The sequence below is a fragment of the Megascapheus bottae genome, chromosome 1, assembly GCF_031878675.1.
Source record: "Megascapheus bottae isolate mThoBot1 chromosome 1, mThoBot2.hap1, whole genome shotgun sequence".
In the NCBI taxonomy this organism is placed as follows: Eukaryota; Metazoa; Chordata; class Mammalia; order Rodentia; family Geomyidae; genus Megascapheus; species Megascapheus bottae.
This window is the reverse complement of record NC_143509.1, coordinates 55,796,080-55,814,680: the sequence shown is the minus strand read 5'-3', so window position 1 is coordinate 55,814,680 and position 18,601 is coordinate 55,796,080. Positions and strand designations below refer to the sequence as shown.

General features: G+C 40.5%; 1 protein-coding gene across 19 annotated transcripts in view; it reads left to right on the top strand.

Moving 5' to 3' along the window:
- Kalrn (kalirin RhoGEF kinase) overlaps positions 1 to 18,601 on the top strand; it is a 598,249-nt gene that overhangs the window by 341,874 nt on the left and 237,774 nt on the right. For all 19 annotated transcript variants that reach the window (XM_090345067.1, XM_090345058.1, XM_090345042.1 and 16 more), the window contains exons 13-14: positions 1,537 to 1,711; positions 10,000 to 10,195. In XM_090345067.1, the coding sequence (XP_090201193.1) occupies positions 1,537 to 1,711; positions 10,000 to 10,195 (371 nt within the window). The remainder of the gene's footprint in view (positions 1 to 1,536; positions 1,712 to 9,999; positions 10,196 to 18,601) is intronic.

Genomic DNA, 18,601 nt, shown 5'->3' with positions numbered 1-18,601 from the left:
AGAAACCATTCTCTTCCTTCTGGGAAGTTGTGAAGGAGAGACTTGAGGGAAGCAGTCAGCGACCAACCAGATCTAGTAGCAAATCTGTAAACAAATATATTATAATGGATAATATTGATGGTGTGATAGTATTTACCATTTCCTGTGCTGTTTTATTAGGATGTCTATAGGACATCCTAACTAGTCCAGGGTAAGGATACTAAGCCTGTACTCTCTGATGACAGCTTGAGGAAAAAGTACTGGGGAAATTGCCCTTATTCTGTTTTTAGAAACAGAAAACTTGTTCGGATGCTGGTTCTTCTTTATCAGATCACCTGCAAAGGACACCATTCCAAACTGATGTTTTCCCCTACAATTTATCCTCTGACTTACTAAATTCCCTAAGAAACTGGGGTAATGAATGTGCCAATTCATTCCAGATTTTCAGTCTCTAGCTTACTTAGGGCTCTGTAAAATCTGTTTCATTAGCTCCATGGTTTCCCTATGACAGCTCTTTGGAGGTCTCACCATGGCCTCATCTCTCTGAGCAAGTGAATCTATTTCTTGGTTCCTATTTGCAATGTGTCACTTTCTCCTACAACTGTATATAGTGATAGAAAAACAGTCTACTGATTGTGTTCATTCATTTTCTTAACCTCCAAATCAAAACATATCCATTCTAAAACCCTATTACTTGTTCCAACCATATGTCATCTCCTTTCTTTCCTTCCAGGTTGGGCCTATGCCCTTATCAGCACTGAATACTTCACTGTGTCTTTCAGGATTAATAATTATTTATACAGCATGTTTCTGGTTACAGTTCACATGCACTGTCTTATTTAACAGTAAGCTGAAATGAGCAGGGTAGGGAGCATAAAGTCCACTTTACAAATCTGCTTTACAGCCATGCCTCTGGAAGGTGGGGGACTGTGACTTCCTCTGGCCACCAGCCAATAGATGTCAGAAAGGGGGCCTAAGCCATGCTTGCAGACTTCAGATCCCAAGCCTTACTAACTATAGCCTGAAACCTACCTAGGAATGCCAGAGCACAAAGGGAGCATAAAACTGGAAAAGTGGGTAAATAATTTTGGCAACTACGATGTCATCTTATTTTAATAATCATATAAAGTAAAAGCCAGGTCTTTGTTTTTGTTTGTTTTTGTTTTTCATTTGCCTTTATTTTGTTTACCCTTATATATGTAATAAATGTGCATGTTCATGTGTTAAAGCATACCTCTTAGACTACACATATGTATGAAACCTATTTCTCTAATCTTTTATGCTTTGTAGAGCCCTTTCCCACACCCATAATTCTGGGAATAAGAAAAGAGCTACTTATGAAAATAGAGTTGTAAACTCAAAAGAAGATAAGTGCATCTTTGATTCTTCTACTAAGCAGATGGTATTGGCCTCAGAGTAGGAGTTTGTTATCATTTCTATTGATTGACTCACCTGTTTCACATCTACTTTGCTTGGATGAGGAGTCCCTCTCCTCCTCTGCCACTTTTAACATGGCAATGCTTTTCCCTGTCTTCTCCTCCTTGGGCTCTGCTACAGGGACTCAGCTGTGTCCAACAATAAGACACCACACAGTAGCTCCATCAGCCATATTGAGTCGGTCCTGCAGCAACTAGACGATGCCCAGGTGCAGATGGAGGAGTTGTTCCATGAACGGAAGATCAAGCTGGACATCTTCCTGCAACTTCGCATCTTTGAGCAGTATACCATTGAGGTAGGAGGGAAGGCCATGGGTGGCAGAGGGTGGCTGAGGGAGAAGAATACAAGGGCTGCTTCCTGGCTGAGAGTACTGCTGCATCAACAGGATATCAGAGGTGATTATATCACAAGATATATCTTTGAGAACTCAAAAAATTTCAGCCTTTTTCAGCCCCCCCCCCCCACCAAGCACTTGGTATGCATGGAGCAGACATAGGAATGCAGAATGAGAGTTTGATAACATGAGGAAGATAAAAACAGTGGTTTGGTTTTGTTTACTCTAGTAGAGATGATGACATTCAAGTTTCAAAGGGGTCTAGTCCCCATCTTGCAAGAGGCCCAAAAGCTAAGAGAAAATGCTGCGTCTAATCTTAGAAATGGAAATCCTGCCAGATATATGGAAAAGTTCTACTTCAAGTCAGATTGTCAGAAGTTATTTTTAAGGATGATGAGATAATTTCAAATACCAACTATGCTTGTGTTGGGATGAAGAGCAAAGAGAAGCTTCCGAGTGTGAAACTGAGGGTGGTTTCTGTAATAAGAGTCATGTCAGAGCTGATATAAGCCAGGCCAGTATCTAGACTTGCAGAACTTACAGCTATGGTCCTATTCCTGAAGGAAGGCATTTGGTAGATGGACATGCTTCAAATTCTCAGGGACCACTGAAAACCAGTGCAGACCTTTCACCCTGACATCTGGGGAATCTCAGTGTGACTGCTCAATCACATAACTGAGGTCAAGATGAGCCAAGTAAGGGTTCCTACTCTGGATCCCCTAAGGCAAATTAATCAACAGTCATGACTATATTAGAGAACAGATTCAATCATAATAGTAGTGAAGAAAAGAACATGAAGTTGGCTGTCATAGTTATCCATTTATCTAACTGATCCAGTTGGAAGAGCAATTAGGTAATTGATTATTGGGACTCATCAATTACAACATTCTGCAATATGTTCTTAAATTATTTTGCCAAGAACTAAAAACAAATGGAGTGGTTTTTTTTAAAATACTTTTTACTCTTCAATAGATTGTGTTTCTGAAAGAAAGGTAAAATTTTCAGTACTCATCATTTAAGTTGTTTAACTAAGAAACATTTAATACTTTATTGGAAAGGAGAAGAGTCCATGACTGTTGTAGTTTAATTTGTTCTAGTTCACAATGGCAACCTCCAACACGCAAACTCATTACAGATTAAAAAAACAAGCAAAACAAAACTTGTGCAGTTAGGCAGTCTTTTCGGCTGTCCTTCCTTGCCAGCCAATGTATGTAGGCCACAGGAGAACATTTAGCCTTCCCTTACTTTACTTTATTTTGCCAGGCCTGGGTACTGTCCTTGAGCTTTCTCAAAACTAGTACTCTACCACATGAGCCATAGTACCACTTCCGGCTTTTTTCTGTGTATGTGGTGCCAAGGAATCGAACCCAGGGCTTCTTGCATGCTAGGCAAGCACTCTACCACTAGGCTATAATCTCCACCCCACCTTCTCTTATCTTAATACAGAAAGAGGTTTATTTTCTAGTCAGTAGCCTATGTGTTTCAGAAACATCCCATTACAATGGAATATATGGCACATAAGTAGTGTTGTTTTATATGTATAATTGCCATTTGCTCACAAACAGTATTATGCCATGTAGAGCCACCAATTTTCTCATCTCTTAGGAAAGTTGAGTTTTTAGTTGCATTCTCCTCCTAAAGTCTACACTCCTCTTTCAGCTAGTATTTCAGCTCAAAATATCTTAAACAGGGAATTGAAGAAGACTTGGATCCTTCAGTCCCCTTCTATGTCAGACACAGCCTCTGGAATGAGAAGCCTAATTTTGCTGTTTATTTTCTGGGTCAAGACTCATTTACAAAAAAGTAAAGGTATTCTCTATTAGATACATTTGTTTTAAACAAAAATTAGTGGATGTAAAATGTACAATGTGTAGCACATAATAATATTCAATAGACACTAGACAGTACCATCAAAAAACCACAGTATTATGCCATGATCAGTCATACAGTATTTGTTCAGACCTGGAATCCTAGTTACTCAGGAAGCTGAGATCTGAAGATCACAGTTCAAAGCCAACCAGGACACAAAAGTCTGTGAAACTTTTATCTCCAATTAACCACCAGAAAACTGGAAGTAGCGCTGTGGCTTACGTGGTAAAGTGCTAGCCTTGAGCTGAAGAGCTCAGGGACAGTGCCCAGGCCCAGAGTTCAAGGCCCATGATTGGCCAGAAAACAACAACAACAACAAATACACTATTTGCAAACCTGTTTTACTAACCTTACTAATTGTATAATCATAGGTAAGTTACTTAAGCTTTTTGAGTCTCAGTTTCCTTAAAGATGAAAATGACAACATATGCTGGTCCAGAGAGCTATGAGGACCTAAGAAATTAGCACATATAAAATCTTTATCAAAGTTCCTGGCTCTTAATCAGTACTTAATATACTATGGTCAATAGCATTACTGTTGTTCACAATGCATTTCATTGTCCCCATTGTTGTTCTCTGAGTCATAATTATTAGGAGATCCCTAAGAGTTCAAATGAAGCATCTCTTGTGGAAACAAAAGTTTTTGCTCTTACTGTCCATTGAACTTGACCATTTGAAGAAGCCCCTCTGTTCATACAACAGAACCAGATTGCAGTCTCTGTTATGGCAAAAAGCCTCTGGGGAATTAGAAAATTCTGGGTCAATTAACATTTCCTTTGAGTAATTCTGAGTAGTCAGAATTACAGTATTGACCCACTGGCGCCCAGCTTTTGTCTTTTTCTTTTCTTTTCTTTTCTTTTTTTTTTAGAAAACAGAGAGTAAAACTGGCACTTTTCTGATGTGAAAATAACACAAAGGATGTTCCCTAAAACTCAGTCCTTGGAGCCTTATTATTTGATTCTGTAGTCAAGAGCATTAGACTTGACTGTTGAATGTTCAGCACTGAAACTACAAGGAAAACTACCTGCTTTCAATTCCGCCTAGAGTTCTTCTAAGGATTAAATAAAAGATAGTCAAATTCCTAACCCATATAAATGCACAGTTCAAAATAAAATATCACTGAATGCTGGCAGCTTATGCTATAATCTAAGGAAGCTGAGATCTGAGAATTACAGTTACAAGCTAGCCCAGGCAGGAAACTCTTAACTCCTATAAATTACTTCCCCCTCTCCCCCACCTGCCAAATTTTTAAGCGAAACGTGGAGCTGTGGCCCAAGTGGTAGAGTGCAACCTGGAGTAAACAGAAGCTCAGGGACAACACCTAGGCCCTAAGTTTAAACCCTGGACGGAAACACACACACACACACACACACACACACACACACACACACAGAGCTGGAAAGAGAACAATGCAATGAGACTTCTGACTTTGCAGATGGTAATAGAGAGCTCAGTGATGACCAAAGACCACAGGAAATGGACAAAAAGCAGAAGGTGAGTTTAGATTCAGACAGTTACAGAGTAAACTGCTCAGGAAGAGACACTAAAGTTTGTCTTTACACAGAAATACTGGGCAGGACCCAGAATTTGAAGGATCTAATGGAGAGACCTTTCTGAGAATAGTGCCCAAAGTGGCTGTTAGTCAACTCCCATCTATCAATTTTTTTGACAAGAAACTGGATTTGATGACTGTCATCTGTTAGGAAAGTTCCAGCCCTTTTTCCCCCTATGGTATTATAGTCCATGCTTGTTAGGTAGGTACTGTGCCACTTGAGCCATGTCTCTAGCCTTTCGGGGTTTTTTGTTGTTGTCTTCCTTTTTTGCCTAAGTGTTTTGCATTTTCTTTCTTTTGTTCCCCTCTACATCTAAACTATGATCTTTCTATTTATGTTCTTGCTATTACTAGAACAGGCATGTGCCACCAGCCACCATGCATAGCCACCTTTTTCAGTTGATATGGGATCTCATTAAAGTTTTGCACAGGTTGACCTCCAGCTATGATGTTCCTGATCTCAGCTTCCTGAGTGACTAGGATTATAGGAGTAAGATACTATACCAGCTTGGTCCCGGTTTTTCTCTTTTTTTAAAAAAGTGGGTCTTTTCATTTCCAAGTGCCTCTTACCCTTCCTAAAAGTTTTTTTTTTAGTGCTTTGTTATGATTCCCTTTTTTCTTTGTCTCTAGAGCAGACATTTGTTAGAAGTATTGCCAAATTATCTGTCAAAGAGGTCATCATATTTCAACACTCCAATTAACTCAGTAAGAAAGAGAGATGCTACTGAAACCAAGAGAGAATCTGAGTGGCCTAGGAGTTAAGTGGGAGCTAATTAAGTGGAAGGAGGAAGTAAAGGGGCTGGCAGAAAGCTGAGAGCACTTGGGAACCTTGCATCCCATCTTTCATTCATGTGGTTTAGACTTTAGTTCAAGCATGACCAGATTCTCTCCAAATGGACTTAAGTTTCCACATTCAGCCTCTGCTTCATGGTTTCTGCTTTTCAACCTCATCTCTGTGAGAACAAACTCACCCCTGATATGAGACAAACCAAGAAAGCAGCGGGGGGGCAGAATAGGGAGGGTACAGATGTGGCATGTGTGCCTGTGAATCTCTTTAAACCAGATGTAAGGAAGGGTCATCAGGGCTTGGACAGATTAGAAGGAAGTCAAAGGCATTTCAGGGTTACTTGACCAGGAAGGAGGGTAGCAAGGGCCAAGCTTACTCTCCAGGTCAGCAAGAAACTGGCTGGACAGTTCTTAACAGCATGAAGTATGATTAGAAAACTAAGTTTTCTTCTTATCATTAAGATAGCTTGAAGGTTTGAAACAGGATTTGTTTGTTTTGACAATATTTGGTTGCTTTTTGTTGTTGTTGTTATTGTTTTGTTTTTTTGCCAGTCCTGGGGCTTGAACTCAGGGCCTGAACTCTGTCCTTGGGTGTTTTCCTCAAGGCTAGTGCCCTGCCACTTGAGCCACAACACCACTTCTGGCTTTTTCCTATGTATGGTACTGAGGAATCAAACTCTGGTCTTGATACATGCTAGGCTCTACCACTAGGCCAAACTCCTGGCCCCTGTTTTGACAGTACTTGGAGTTGAAATAACACTTATTAGGGAAGTAGTACTTCTAGGAGGATACCTTTCTGTCTTGTTTATTTCTTTTTGTCTCTAGAAAATTAAGGAGGAGCACAGAAATGAAGAGAAAAAGCTGGGCACCAGGGGCTTATGCCTATAATCTTAGCTACTCAGGAGGCTGAGATCTGAGGATCACGGTTCAAAGCCAGCCTAGGCATGAAAGTCTGTGAGACTCTTATCAACAATTAACCACCAGAAAACTGGAAATAGTGCTGTGGTTCAAAGTGGTAGAGTGCTAGCCTTGAGCTAAAGTGTTCAGGGATAGAGCCGAGGCCCAGAGTTCAACCCCATGACCAACCAAAAAAAAAAGAAAGAAAGAAAGAAAAAGAAAAAAGAAAAAGGAAAGAAATGGAGGGACAAAGAGTCTCCAGCAGTGATACTCACTAGACACTATGTTGAAAATGAACTGTTCAACTTGTGGGTAGTACAAGAGGGAAAAAGTGGAAGAGTAAAGAGATGACACTGGGCAAAATGAAATGTACTCATTACCTGACTTACATAACTCTAACCCTCTGTATATCACCTTTATAATGACAATTAATTTTTTTTTAATTTACAAAAAATGAAATGTATGGGCTGGGAGATTGGCCTAGTGGGAGAGTGCTCACCTAGCATGCACAAAGATCCATGTTCGATTCCTCGGTACCATATACATAGAAAAAAGCCAGAAGTGGTGCTGAGGCTCAAGTGGTAGAGCTCTAGCCTTGAGAAAGTCCAAGGACAGTGCTCAGCCTGAGCTCAAGCCCAGGACTGGCAAAAAAAATTAAATGTATTTACTATCAGCAGTCAGCAGTAAAACACAATTTAAAACTGTAATGAGATCACCCCAGACCCACTATTATTGTTAATAAGTAGTCAATAATACCAGATGATGGTAAGAATGTAAAGAAGCTAGAACTTTCCTATGTAAAAGTATAGAATCATAAAATGTTATAATCATATTGACAGTTCTTATAAACATATACCTATCCTATAACTCTCCAGTTCCACTCCTATATCCACAGAAAGACTCATAAGAATTTTCTCATTGGCCTAATGATACATCCAGTGGTAGAAGCATCTCCAGAAGTTTGGTTAACAGAATAGTAGATAAACAAACTTTCAACATCTATTCAATGGAGTACATTCATCTGTATCAAGGAGTGAACCATTCATATACCCAGTAATATGGATTGATCTTGAATACAGAGTATTGAACAAAAGGAGCTAGACATAAAAGAGTACATATGATAACCATCTCAGTCACATGAAACCCAAGAATAGGCAAAACTCCATGTATGTTTATGGAAATCAGAAAGTGGTGCCTGGTTTAATGAGGGCAAAAATTGACTGGAAAGGAGCATAAGTAGTGGTCCTCAGTGTGGCAGCAGGGAAGATGATTACCTGTGGGCTGGAAGGAGACCCATCAGAATGAAAACAACTAAGCTAGGGGCCTGGGATCTGTGCCCAGACTGCTGGGCCATCCTGAAAATGTGTGAATTTCCAATTCCTAGGGTAATCATCTACATTTTGTTTGGGATACTGGCTATAAGGATGTATAAAATGATCAAAACTCAGAGAACTGAATGCTTAAAAAATGTATATTCCATATAAGCTATTTTATTTTTAATATAGTAATAGAAAATACATTTCTAAACCTATCTTAAAATTAACTGTCCTATAAATTATTTCTTAAATATCAATGAAATATCACTCTTATTTTCCTCTGTTTAACCCCTTTCTGTGTTAAAGAATTAAGTAATCCTTAAAAATGGGGCTCCAAGAGAAACCTGTTTTTCCTGACAAACTGCTACTTCCCACATTCCCTGAGGCTTCCCCACAATAAATTTTCCTGCTGTGTTTAAATAGTTTATTGGATTGACCTGGAAAAAAATGTGGGGCAGAAAGTAGAGGACAGTATTCTGACAGTTCCTCCATCACTGTCTCATTTTCATCTGTTTCTGTTATACTTAAAGAAACACCTTACCACTAGATAGTAAATGGAATCCCAGCTCTCAGACAAGCAGCCCCTTGTAAGGGATTACTTGGCTTTCAAACCCCAGTGTGGCTTGAATATAAGAATACTTTTATCCTGCCCCTCAATCTGATTTTTTTACTTCCCAGTGTCCACTAACGTTCCTGCAGCAGCAGTGTTTGGTAACTGGTAAGGTAATGTCATCTGTCAGCTGGGATGAGATCCAGCATAATAAATAATGATCCATAAAGTAGGAAAACTTTTTATTCCAGAAAAGAAGCTGACAGCATTCATGCTGTTGCCCTCACAGGCCATCATGAAGATAGCATGAGGTGACAGAGCCGAAAGCCTTGATTGACATACCAGGTGTAATTATTTAATTCAGCACTTCTGAGTTCCTACTCTGTGGTTGATTGTAAAGGGAATATAGGACTTGGTCTTTAATTGCACAGAACTGAAAGTACATGAGGCAAAATCATCTGACTTGAGGTGTGGAATAATGAACAATTAGTTACTTCATGTTGGAACAATATTTTCATGTATTACGGTTCAGTCTTTATAAAAATCATTATTTTCATTTGGTTATACTATCCTTGAATTTTTAGAGGGATACTATTCATTTATACCTGGTTTGGTCACTAATCCTAGGAAACAGAGGAAGAGAATCCTGCACAACAGAATGCAGAGAGGGACAGCTGGGTTTGATGTACACCAACGCCTTAACAAATTATGCAAAGTTAGGACAGTCTCACAGCTTCTCTATCCCCCATCTTCTATATCTGAAATGAACTCACTGATTAGTTTAAAAGACCTCTCCAATCAAGAGATGTTTTAATGAGCAACAGTTACAGGGTGGTAGACACAGTCTTTGTAGCCAGTAGATGAACAACTAATTCTGAAGCTTTGACTCTCATTAGCAGAGCAAACATGGAATGGTGGGTCAGCTTCCTCTTCTGTAAGGTAGACCTGGAGAACCCATGCTACCCATCTCACTGGGTCATTGTGGGGACTGAACAAAATGAATACACAAACACTTTACAAACCCTAGTGCAGAGCACAATTGTTTGCTCCAAATTGTAGGCTGTTGATATAGGCACTGAAAAGCAGAAAAAAACACTTTAAACCCATGTATACATAGGTATATGACAAGATTGCTTAAACAAGAGTCCAAGGGTCGAAGAGATGCAGAATGGAGAGACTGAAGGGGTGTGAGTTTCTATGGTTTTGAATCAGTAAATTTCAACCTTGCAGCCTCTCCTGGGCCTGATGAGACTGCACTGATGATGATGGTTCCTCACAGGTAACAGCAGAACTTGATGCCTGGAATGAGGACTTGCTCCGGCAGATGAATGACTTCAACACGGAGGATCTGACCCTGGCAGAGCAACGGTTACAGCGCCATACAGAACGGAAGCTAGCCATGAACAATATGACATTCGAGGTCATCCAGCAGGGCCAGGATCTGCACCAGTACATCATGGAGGTCCAGGCTTCAGGTCAGTGGCCTCTCTATTCTCATTCACTTTATTTACAGACACAAAAGGAGGAATCATGAAGTTAAAGAAAAAGAAGAAACCAAATCCATGAAAGTTGAAATCGCTTCTTCAAGATTTCCCATTTAGGCTGTGGGTGAGATGGAAGTAGAGCTAGGGTCTCCAGATGCTATGGAGGAAATAGGATCACCAATAATGGAGATTAGTATCTGTTTTTAAAAAATAATTATTGGAGAAACAAACCAAAAGCAGTACAGTTCTGAACTCCAGTGTACTCCAGAGCTGACTTCTGTTCCATCATTCCTGCCCTCATCACACTCCCATGTGCCTTGCCCTATTCTTCAAGGTGGTCTCCTGGTTACATGCTTCCAGGTTCATGCTTGCAAGGAGTCCTCAATATTATTTTTTGTCAGTCCTGGGTCTTGAACTTAGGGCTTGAGCACTGTCCTTGGGCTTTCTCAAGGCCGGTGCTCTACCGCTTGAGCCACAGCACCACTTCTGGCTTTTTCTGTGTATGTGGAACTGAGGAATCAAACTCAGGGCTTCGTGCATACTAGGCAAGCAGTCTATCACTGGACCACACTCCTGGCCCCTCAATATTTTTTATCACGGATCTGTAGATGAGTTTAAATAATATTAATAAAAATTTATAGCTAGATCATATTTTAATAACTTCTCAAAAGTGGCTGAACTACCAACATTTTATTTCTTTTCCTGCTCAAGATTCATCCAATCAATGTATGATTCCTGTGTGCCCATCATTCTCCAATATAGTGTTTGATGTTAGAACTGGAGAATGCCAAAGCAATGCCTGATGACAGCTAGTTCACAAGGAGTGAACCTACATTCCTGAGTGAATCTAGGATTTCTATTATCTAGTCCAGCCTAGAAATTCTTTGAAACAGGACTGTTGTCTGAGGTCTCTAAGTCTCTGAATTAAGGAAGACTGGGGCGGAAGCCATCAACACCTTAAATTGTTGAGCCTAGACACAGATGGCCCCAAAAGGTATTAGAATCATGAACTTATCAGAGGAATTTTAATGATCCTACTTTCCTTTAGAGTACTATTTCTCTTTTGAATGCCTAAAAAGTAAGTACTAACCAAAGAAGAGAGAATCTAATAAATCTGGTTCACCTTTTTCAGCACCATCTTTCCTTGAATTCTGTTACAACCAGGCTATCACACCTGTACTACTACCCACAGCCCTGAAAAGTCATTTATCTTTCAGTTTACTTCGAGACATTTTTTTTTTTGACAGACTTCAGGCACCATGCCTCCATAGTATAATTTGTGGATGCCCTTGAGGCAAGCTTCCATAAAAGCTTCTCCAGTGACTCAACTGTACAGCCACGGCTGAGAGTCACTGCTTTTGATTATTTAAATAACAGCTGCCATCTATGAAATGACCTAGAACAATGGCTTTCAACTTGTCCCCTGATAAATATGGTTAGCATCACCTAGAACTTGATTGAAATGCAAATTTAAAGACATACCTCTAGACTCCATCACATCAGAATCTCTTGGAAGTAGAGCCCTGCGATTTGTGCTTCCACAAACTCTTCTAATGCTTTACTTGCCACTCGGAGTGGGCCCTGGACCAGGAGCTTTGCTGTCGATAGGAACTGGTTAAAATTGCAGAATCACAAGCTTTGTCTCAGACCCATGAATGTGAATCTGTATGTTAACAAAATCTCTAGATAAATCATTTGTACATTAAAGTTTGAGAAGCTGTGTTCTAACACATGAACATGGCTTTTCAGAACCTTCCTAGTGGAGAAGGGAAGAAGAACAGTAATAACTTTTTGGAGACTGGAAATCTCATCTGCTTTTAAGAGTTTAGCTCTGCAGTTCCCTCATTATACTCATTATAGCTGGCTATCCAGGTAGGAATTGGAGCTATAAAACATGCAGACCCAGGAACTAGGAGAAAGGCTGTGAAAGCATGCACTCCCTTCATCCTTCTAAATGGACCACCAAGAGGCTGACATAACCCTAAGCAAGCCAACCTCTGTCCCAGGATCCAGCATCCATGGCAATGGAAAGATGTTTAGCTGTTGGCAGCCTCTGAGGACTGCTTGTGACTGAGGGTTGGCTGTGCTTGGCGTCCTCCTTAACCATGAGGGCTGAGTGGGTGAAAGTACCCCCAAACAGATGGGCTGCCCACCTCCACAGGATCCTGTTCTTGAAATAAGCTTTTTTAAAAGCAGTCTGGCTAGTCTCCTCAGCCTTCTCTGCTGAAACTGGCTGTTCCCCCTACTCCTACCATAGCTGGCTGTTCAGTCTGGCAGAGTCCCTGGTGCTTTAAAGGGAGCAGATCCAGGGACTTCAGGGAGCTCACTCTCAGACATGGCCTGCGCCATCAGAAGCATCTATCTCACTATGGTCTTGTAGCAACTGGAGCTAGGTAGGTAGGGTAAAGGGTAAGGTAGACCCTGAGTGGGCCCTGAAGAATGCAGGGCTTCCAATAATAAATAAGGACTGAGATAATAAATGGGCACTCACAATATCTTATGAACTGTATTTGGAATAAAGGTAAAATAAAATCTATTCTAGAAAAATGTCAAATAGAAAAACTAAGTTTTGTTTTTTTTTATTTTTGCTTTTTTTGGTCCATAGTGGGATTTGAACTCCGGGGCCTGGGCACTGTCCCTGAGCTTTTCAGCTTAAGGCTATCATCCTACCCCTTGAGCCACAGCACCACTTCTGGTTTTCTGGTGATTAATTGGAGATAAGAGTTTCACAGACTTTCATGCCTGGGCTGGCTCTGAGCTGTGATCCTCAGATCTAAGCTTCCTGAGTAGCTAGGATGACAGGTGTGAGCCACTGGCACCTCGCTTTTTTTTTTTTAAGTAGTCAACACTAAGAAATTCCCACATGCTTCAAGTATGAAGTTAATAACATTTAGGTTCTACTAAATCCCTCTGGTATGAAAAAACTTCTAACCATAGCAAAGGACATATCAACCTTAGGAATTAGGCACATAGGAGCAAAATCTTAATTGGCTCCTGTTCTTTCCTTACTATTGTACTGCTGTTTGAGTTTCAAGTTGGGAAGAGGTAAGTGTTCCTGGGAAGAAACAAGCTGACTGAACACAAGTCCAGTACCATCACAAGTACTCTGGCTTTGGAAATACTCATCCCAGCACCTGAAAATAGTGTTAGATAAATTTCATTTCTCAAGAATCATTCTTAGTCAGCCTCTAGTGTCTCACATCTACAATCATAGTTACTCAGGAGGTTGAGATCTAAAAATCATGGTTTGAAGAAAGCCCAGACAGACAAATCTGAGAGACATTATTATCTCCAATTAACCAGCAAGAAGCTGGAGCTGAAGGCATGGCAAGAATCATTCTTGTTCTTGTTCATGGGGGTCAAGAACACAGAACTAAGAGGAGATTCTGGGGTGAAATCCCAGCCACTCATCCTGCTGAGTGTCCTCAAACATGCCACCTAATCTTTCTAGCACTATTCCTTTAAAAGAGTGATAACTTAGGATGACCTATCACATGGAGTCATTGCAAGAATGCAGTGAGATCATACATGAGCATGGAAAGAATTCAGTAAAGCCTGACAGCTGCTGTTTAATACTTGAGTTCTAGCCCACACTGCATGTATCCTGTTGGGGTTGAGTTCCTGTAGCTTCTCCAGCAGCCAGAGGACACTCTCTCAACACTCCAGCATCTAGCAGAAGGGTTATGTCTTATGCATAGCAAGTTGTCAGTAATAACATTTGCTGAATTAATCAGGAATGAACATCAGTGTGGGTGGAACAGATGTAGGCAAAAAATAATGGGCCACAAATAATTTTATTTACATTGTAAAAGGAAATGATAGGAAAAGCCTATGTTTTTCAAAATGAAACAATTCTGGTGTTAAGAGAGGGCTGAAAGGAGGGAAAAGCCTCATTGTAAAGCAGTAATTCCAAACCTGGCTGTACACTTCGTTCAGCTGGGTAACTTCTTAAAAATACCAGTGCCTGAGCCTTAACCCTCTGGAGCTTGCCTTAATTAGTTTGGAGTGGGCCCAGGTTTGTTTTATTGGTATGCTTTTTTTTTAACTTCCCAGGTGATTATAAAATACAGCCACAGCTGAGAACTGATCTAAAAACCTGATTAAAGAATCTGGTGATCTGACCTGGGTATTATATATAAGGAATGACAGAAAGAAGAGTGGGAGGGGTTAAGAAGAGAGAAAAGATATTCTCCATGTGAAACAGATGAAAGTATTTAAAAATAGAAGTTGTTGAAATGTGTTATAGGTATGGACAAGATATCTAGGAATACCCATATCTAACCCTGGGCAAAGCTGCCTCTTTCCTTAAGAAAATAAAAATGGTATTGCAATTGAGGTAGTGGCTCTCTGACCTTCTTAGCATGAGTCAAGCCCTAGCTTCCATCCCCAATATCACATGCACACAAGAAAAAGAATGAATGAATGATGAAGTAATACCCTCAGCAAGACAACCAGTATTTGCTGTACCTTCAGTCTAAATAAATACCAGTGCAGAACATTCTACAGCTGGATGTGGCATGAGAACATCACTGTTCCCTGAATTGTGCCCATGGTGCCATCTTGTCCGGTTTTTTTATACTCCTGGTTCTGTGTTGGAATCTACTGTTGAAGTTACTGATGGCTGGGTCCCAAACAACCCTTCTGCTTTGGGCCTGGGATATGCCCAGGACATGGTGATTTCAAAAGTTTCTAGATGAATCTGTTCTGAGCTGGCATTGAGCACAATGGCCTAATAACATTTCAACCACTATAGTCTATATGATACCCATTGAGCAAGCATATAAACGCCTGTCATTAGACTTTACATTTCTATTTCATGTAAGCCTTTTAAAAGTCCCATCAGTAATCAAATGTTATTTTCCAAAAAAAAATGAGAAAATGGATATTTTGCGTTGACTAGATGCCGGGTGCTATATACGCTATATCTCAGCTGGACTCACAACATCCCTAAGAAGTTTTTGTGATTCCCATTTTATAGCCAAGGTAATGATGCTTAGGGAAGGTCACCATTAATAGGTTGCAAAGTACAGGCTCAAAGCTAAGCTGTTACTAACAAAGTAATAGGGTAACCTAAACTACTGTGCTAAACCTCAGCTCTTCTTTAAAGAGGCCTATTTGTCATTGATCTGATATCTGCTGGGTGGTATGAATCAAGCATAGTGCTAGAATCAGAAGAAAAGAGACAAATAGGACAGTAGACTGGCATCTGGGACCTGTGACAATACAAAGAATGTAATGATGAACCAACTTTGTTGGAAGTATGGGATCAGGATACTGTAGAAACACATCAGAAAATAACCTTAGTACTTTTTTGTGTTCATTTTTGTTTCTTTGCCAGTTCTTAAACTCTGGGCCTATGCATGTGCACAGCACCTTTTGCTCAGGGCTACTTAGTGTTCTACCACTTGAGCTACAGCTCCACTTCCAACCTTTTCTGTGATTGGTTGGAGATAAAAGTTTCATAGATTTTCCTACCTGGGCTGGCTTTGAACCACAATCCCCAGATCTCAACCTCCTGAGTAGTTAGGATTACAGGTATGAGCCACTGGTGCCAGCTTCAGTATTTTTTTAAAGACTGATAAACTGCTTTATTATAAATAATCCACTTCTTGATGGGAAGGACACACATGTCTTTCTGCCTTACTGCAAACTCCTAAGGAAGATCGGGGGAAAGATGAGATTGAGAGTAGAGTCGTACACAAACAAGCTTGCCCAGGATGGGTGGATACTTCCTAGCTGACAGGTTTTCACAGCTGGGACTCAGAGAAATGTGGTTAGGAACAGTGGAAGAGTGTTTCTTTTCTCTTCTGGATGCGGCTTGAGTAAGCCTTCATGTTCTCTCCATCCCCTTTGTTAAAAATGATGTGATGTTGAGGAGGGCTGAGGTGGGGTGGGTATCATTTTCATACTTTGTGTCTCATAGGTTCATCCACATAAAATGAGATAGATGGGATTGCAGAACTCTCCTCCTTGGTGAATTACTGACCTTAGAGTGGCCATTCACATGCAGTGTGGCAAGGATGAGTCTTGAGTTTCCCACAAAAAGACACTTGGATTAAACCTAGCACACTGAAGTACTAAAGACACTTGCAGAGTAAAAATGAATTGAAACAGACCACACTGTGACTGGATGTGAAGAAGAGATGGATTTTAAATTATGTTTGTCGAAAGTAAACATAAGAGCCAAGGGTCAAATCCCATTCCCAGCCAGGCAGAAACAGGAATTACTCCATTTCTTCTGATTTCGGTCAAGGCAGTGTTCTACCTCATCCTCCTGATAACTGAAAATAGTAACTAGAGGGGGTTGGCTGCCAAAAGAACAAGCCGTTCTTTCTGTCTTCCACAGATATTTTAGAAGCTGGGACTCAGAATTATGAAACTCACAGAAAAAAATAAGCATAAGAAGATACTGAAATTATTGTCATGTAACACCAGGAAATATTTTTCCCACTCTTCCATATTGTCCTTATATAAAACACTATTTTTGCCTCCAGAACTGCATTTCCCCTGATGTGTTCAGACTTTGCTCATACTCCCACAGAGGAGGCTGCAGGTGTGTTTGTGGTGGCAAGGCTGCGTTTCTAATGCTGTGAGTCAGAGCATTGCAGACATCCCTCAAAGGAGATGGGGAGAGGGGTAATTGTTTGCTTGTTGTTTTTTTTTAATTGTGTTTTTTTTGTTCAGTCCTGGGGCTTGAACTTTGGGCTTTGGCACTGTCCCTGAGCCTGTAGCTCAATGCTAGCACTCTACCACTGGAGCCACAGGATCACTTCTGTTTTTTCTTTTTCCTAATTAGTTTATTAGAGATAAAAGTCTCACAAACTTCCTTGCTCAAGGAAGGTTGGCTTCAAACCATGATCTTCAGAGCTCAGCATCCTAAGTAACAATTACAGGCATGAGCCACCAGCACCCAGCTATAGAAGATTTAGAGAGAGAGAGAGATTAGTAGATTGCTTTGTGTTTGGCCTTCATGGAAGTACACTGTCCTTGGGAACTTTCTGCTGGGCTATTGAGTCTAGACCTTCCTTATTAGGTGTCTATTCTTTCACGTCTCTGACAGGACAACAGCAGCCTTGGATTATAGATTATTTAATGGGAAACCAAGGAAGGGATTTGTTGGGCCACACAATTTAACTCTTCCATTTGTGGAAGGCTGCTTTGGACCTGCTGTTAATAATGTATAAATGGGGACACTGGCATCATGCACAGAGGAAGTATATGTATGTCTCCATCAGTGTGCCAGGAAGAGAGTACAGGAAGGTAGACAAGGAATGATCCACACTTATGGCTAACAGATATTTACTTGGGTCCCATTTCAAGTTGGCTGATGTTGGAATCATTTGTCAGTGGCCCACAGAACTTCTTGCTTTGAATTAGGAAAACAACAAGCAAGCTCTCTGTGTGGGAAAAACTTAAACATGATAGTTTTTCTGGATGGATGGGCATTCAATATCCTTGTAATATTGTTGACATATGTTTAACCAAAGTGCAGCATTTTTTTCCGGTTTTTGATGATACTGGGGCCTGAACTCTGAGGGTCTCTCCTTAGCTTACATACTTTTGCTCACAGCTAGAACAACTTCCACTGGAGGCAATGCTGAAAAATAAGAATCATCGGCTTAGTCTGTCTTCAAACCTCAGATCTCAGCCTCCTAAGTAGCTAGAATTACAGGCATGAGTTACCAGTGCCTGACTTAGTATGTATATCTAACTAATTCCTGTTTTTATTTATTTATTTTTGCCAGTCCTGGGGCTTGCACTCAGGGCGTGAGCACTGTCCTTGGACTTTCTCAAGGCTAGAGCTCTACCACTTGAGCCTCAGCACCACTTCTGGCTTTTTTCTATGTATGTGGTACCAAGGAATTGAACCCTGGACTTCGTGCATACTAGTCAAGCACTCTACCACTAAGCCAATTCCCGGCCCTAATTAATTCTTTTTTTAAGAGGTGTACATTGGCTAATAAAAATCATCACTGACCAGATACTAATATCACAATAGACTTCCAATCCAATAATAAATTATATATGACCAGTTAAAAGAAAATATGTGCTGAGTGTCAGTAGCTGTAATCCTAGCTACTCAGGAGGCTCAGATCTGAAAACTAAAGCTGAAAGTCAGCCTAGACAAATTCAAGTTCAAAGATTAGAGCTATGAAAACCAAGAGCTTAAAGCCTGAGTTCAAGTCCCAGTACCACCACAAAAAAAAAAAAGAAAAAGAAACTGTGCCTTTGGTAGAAGTTTGAGACAGGGTCCTCTTCTGGGTCTGGCTTTATCATTTCCAACATGATCCAGAGGTTTGCCTTTGAATATTCTGGGTTTTGGGAAATCCCCCATCAGGGTCAGTAGTTGCTGTCTTGTCTAGGGTTTGGCTTCCAGATGTTCAACTCTAACTCTTA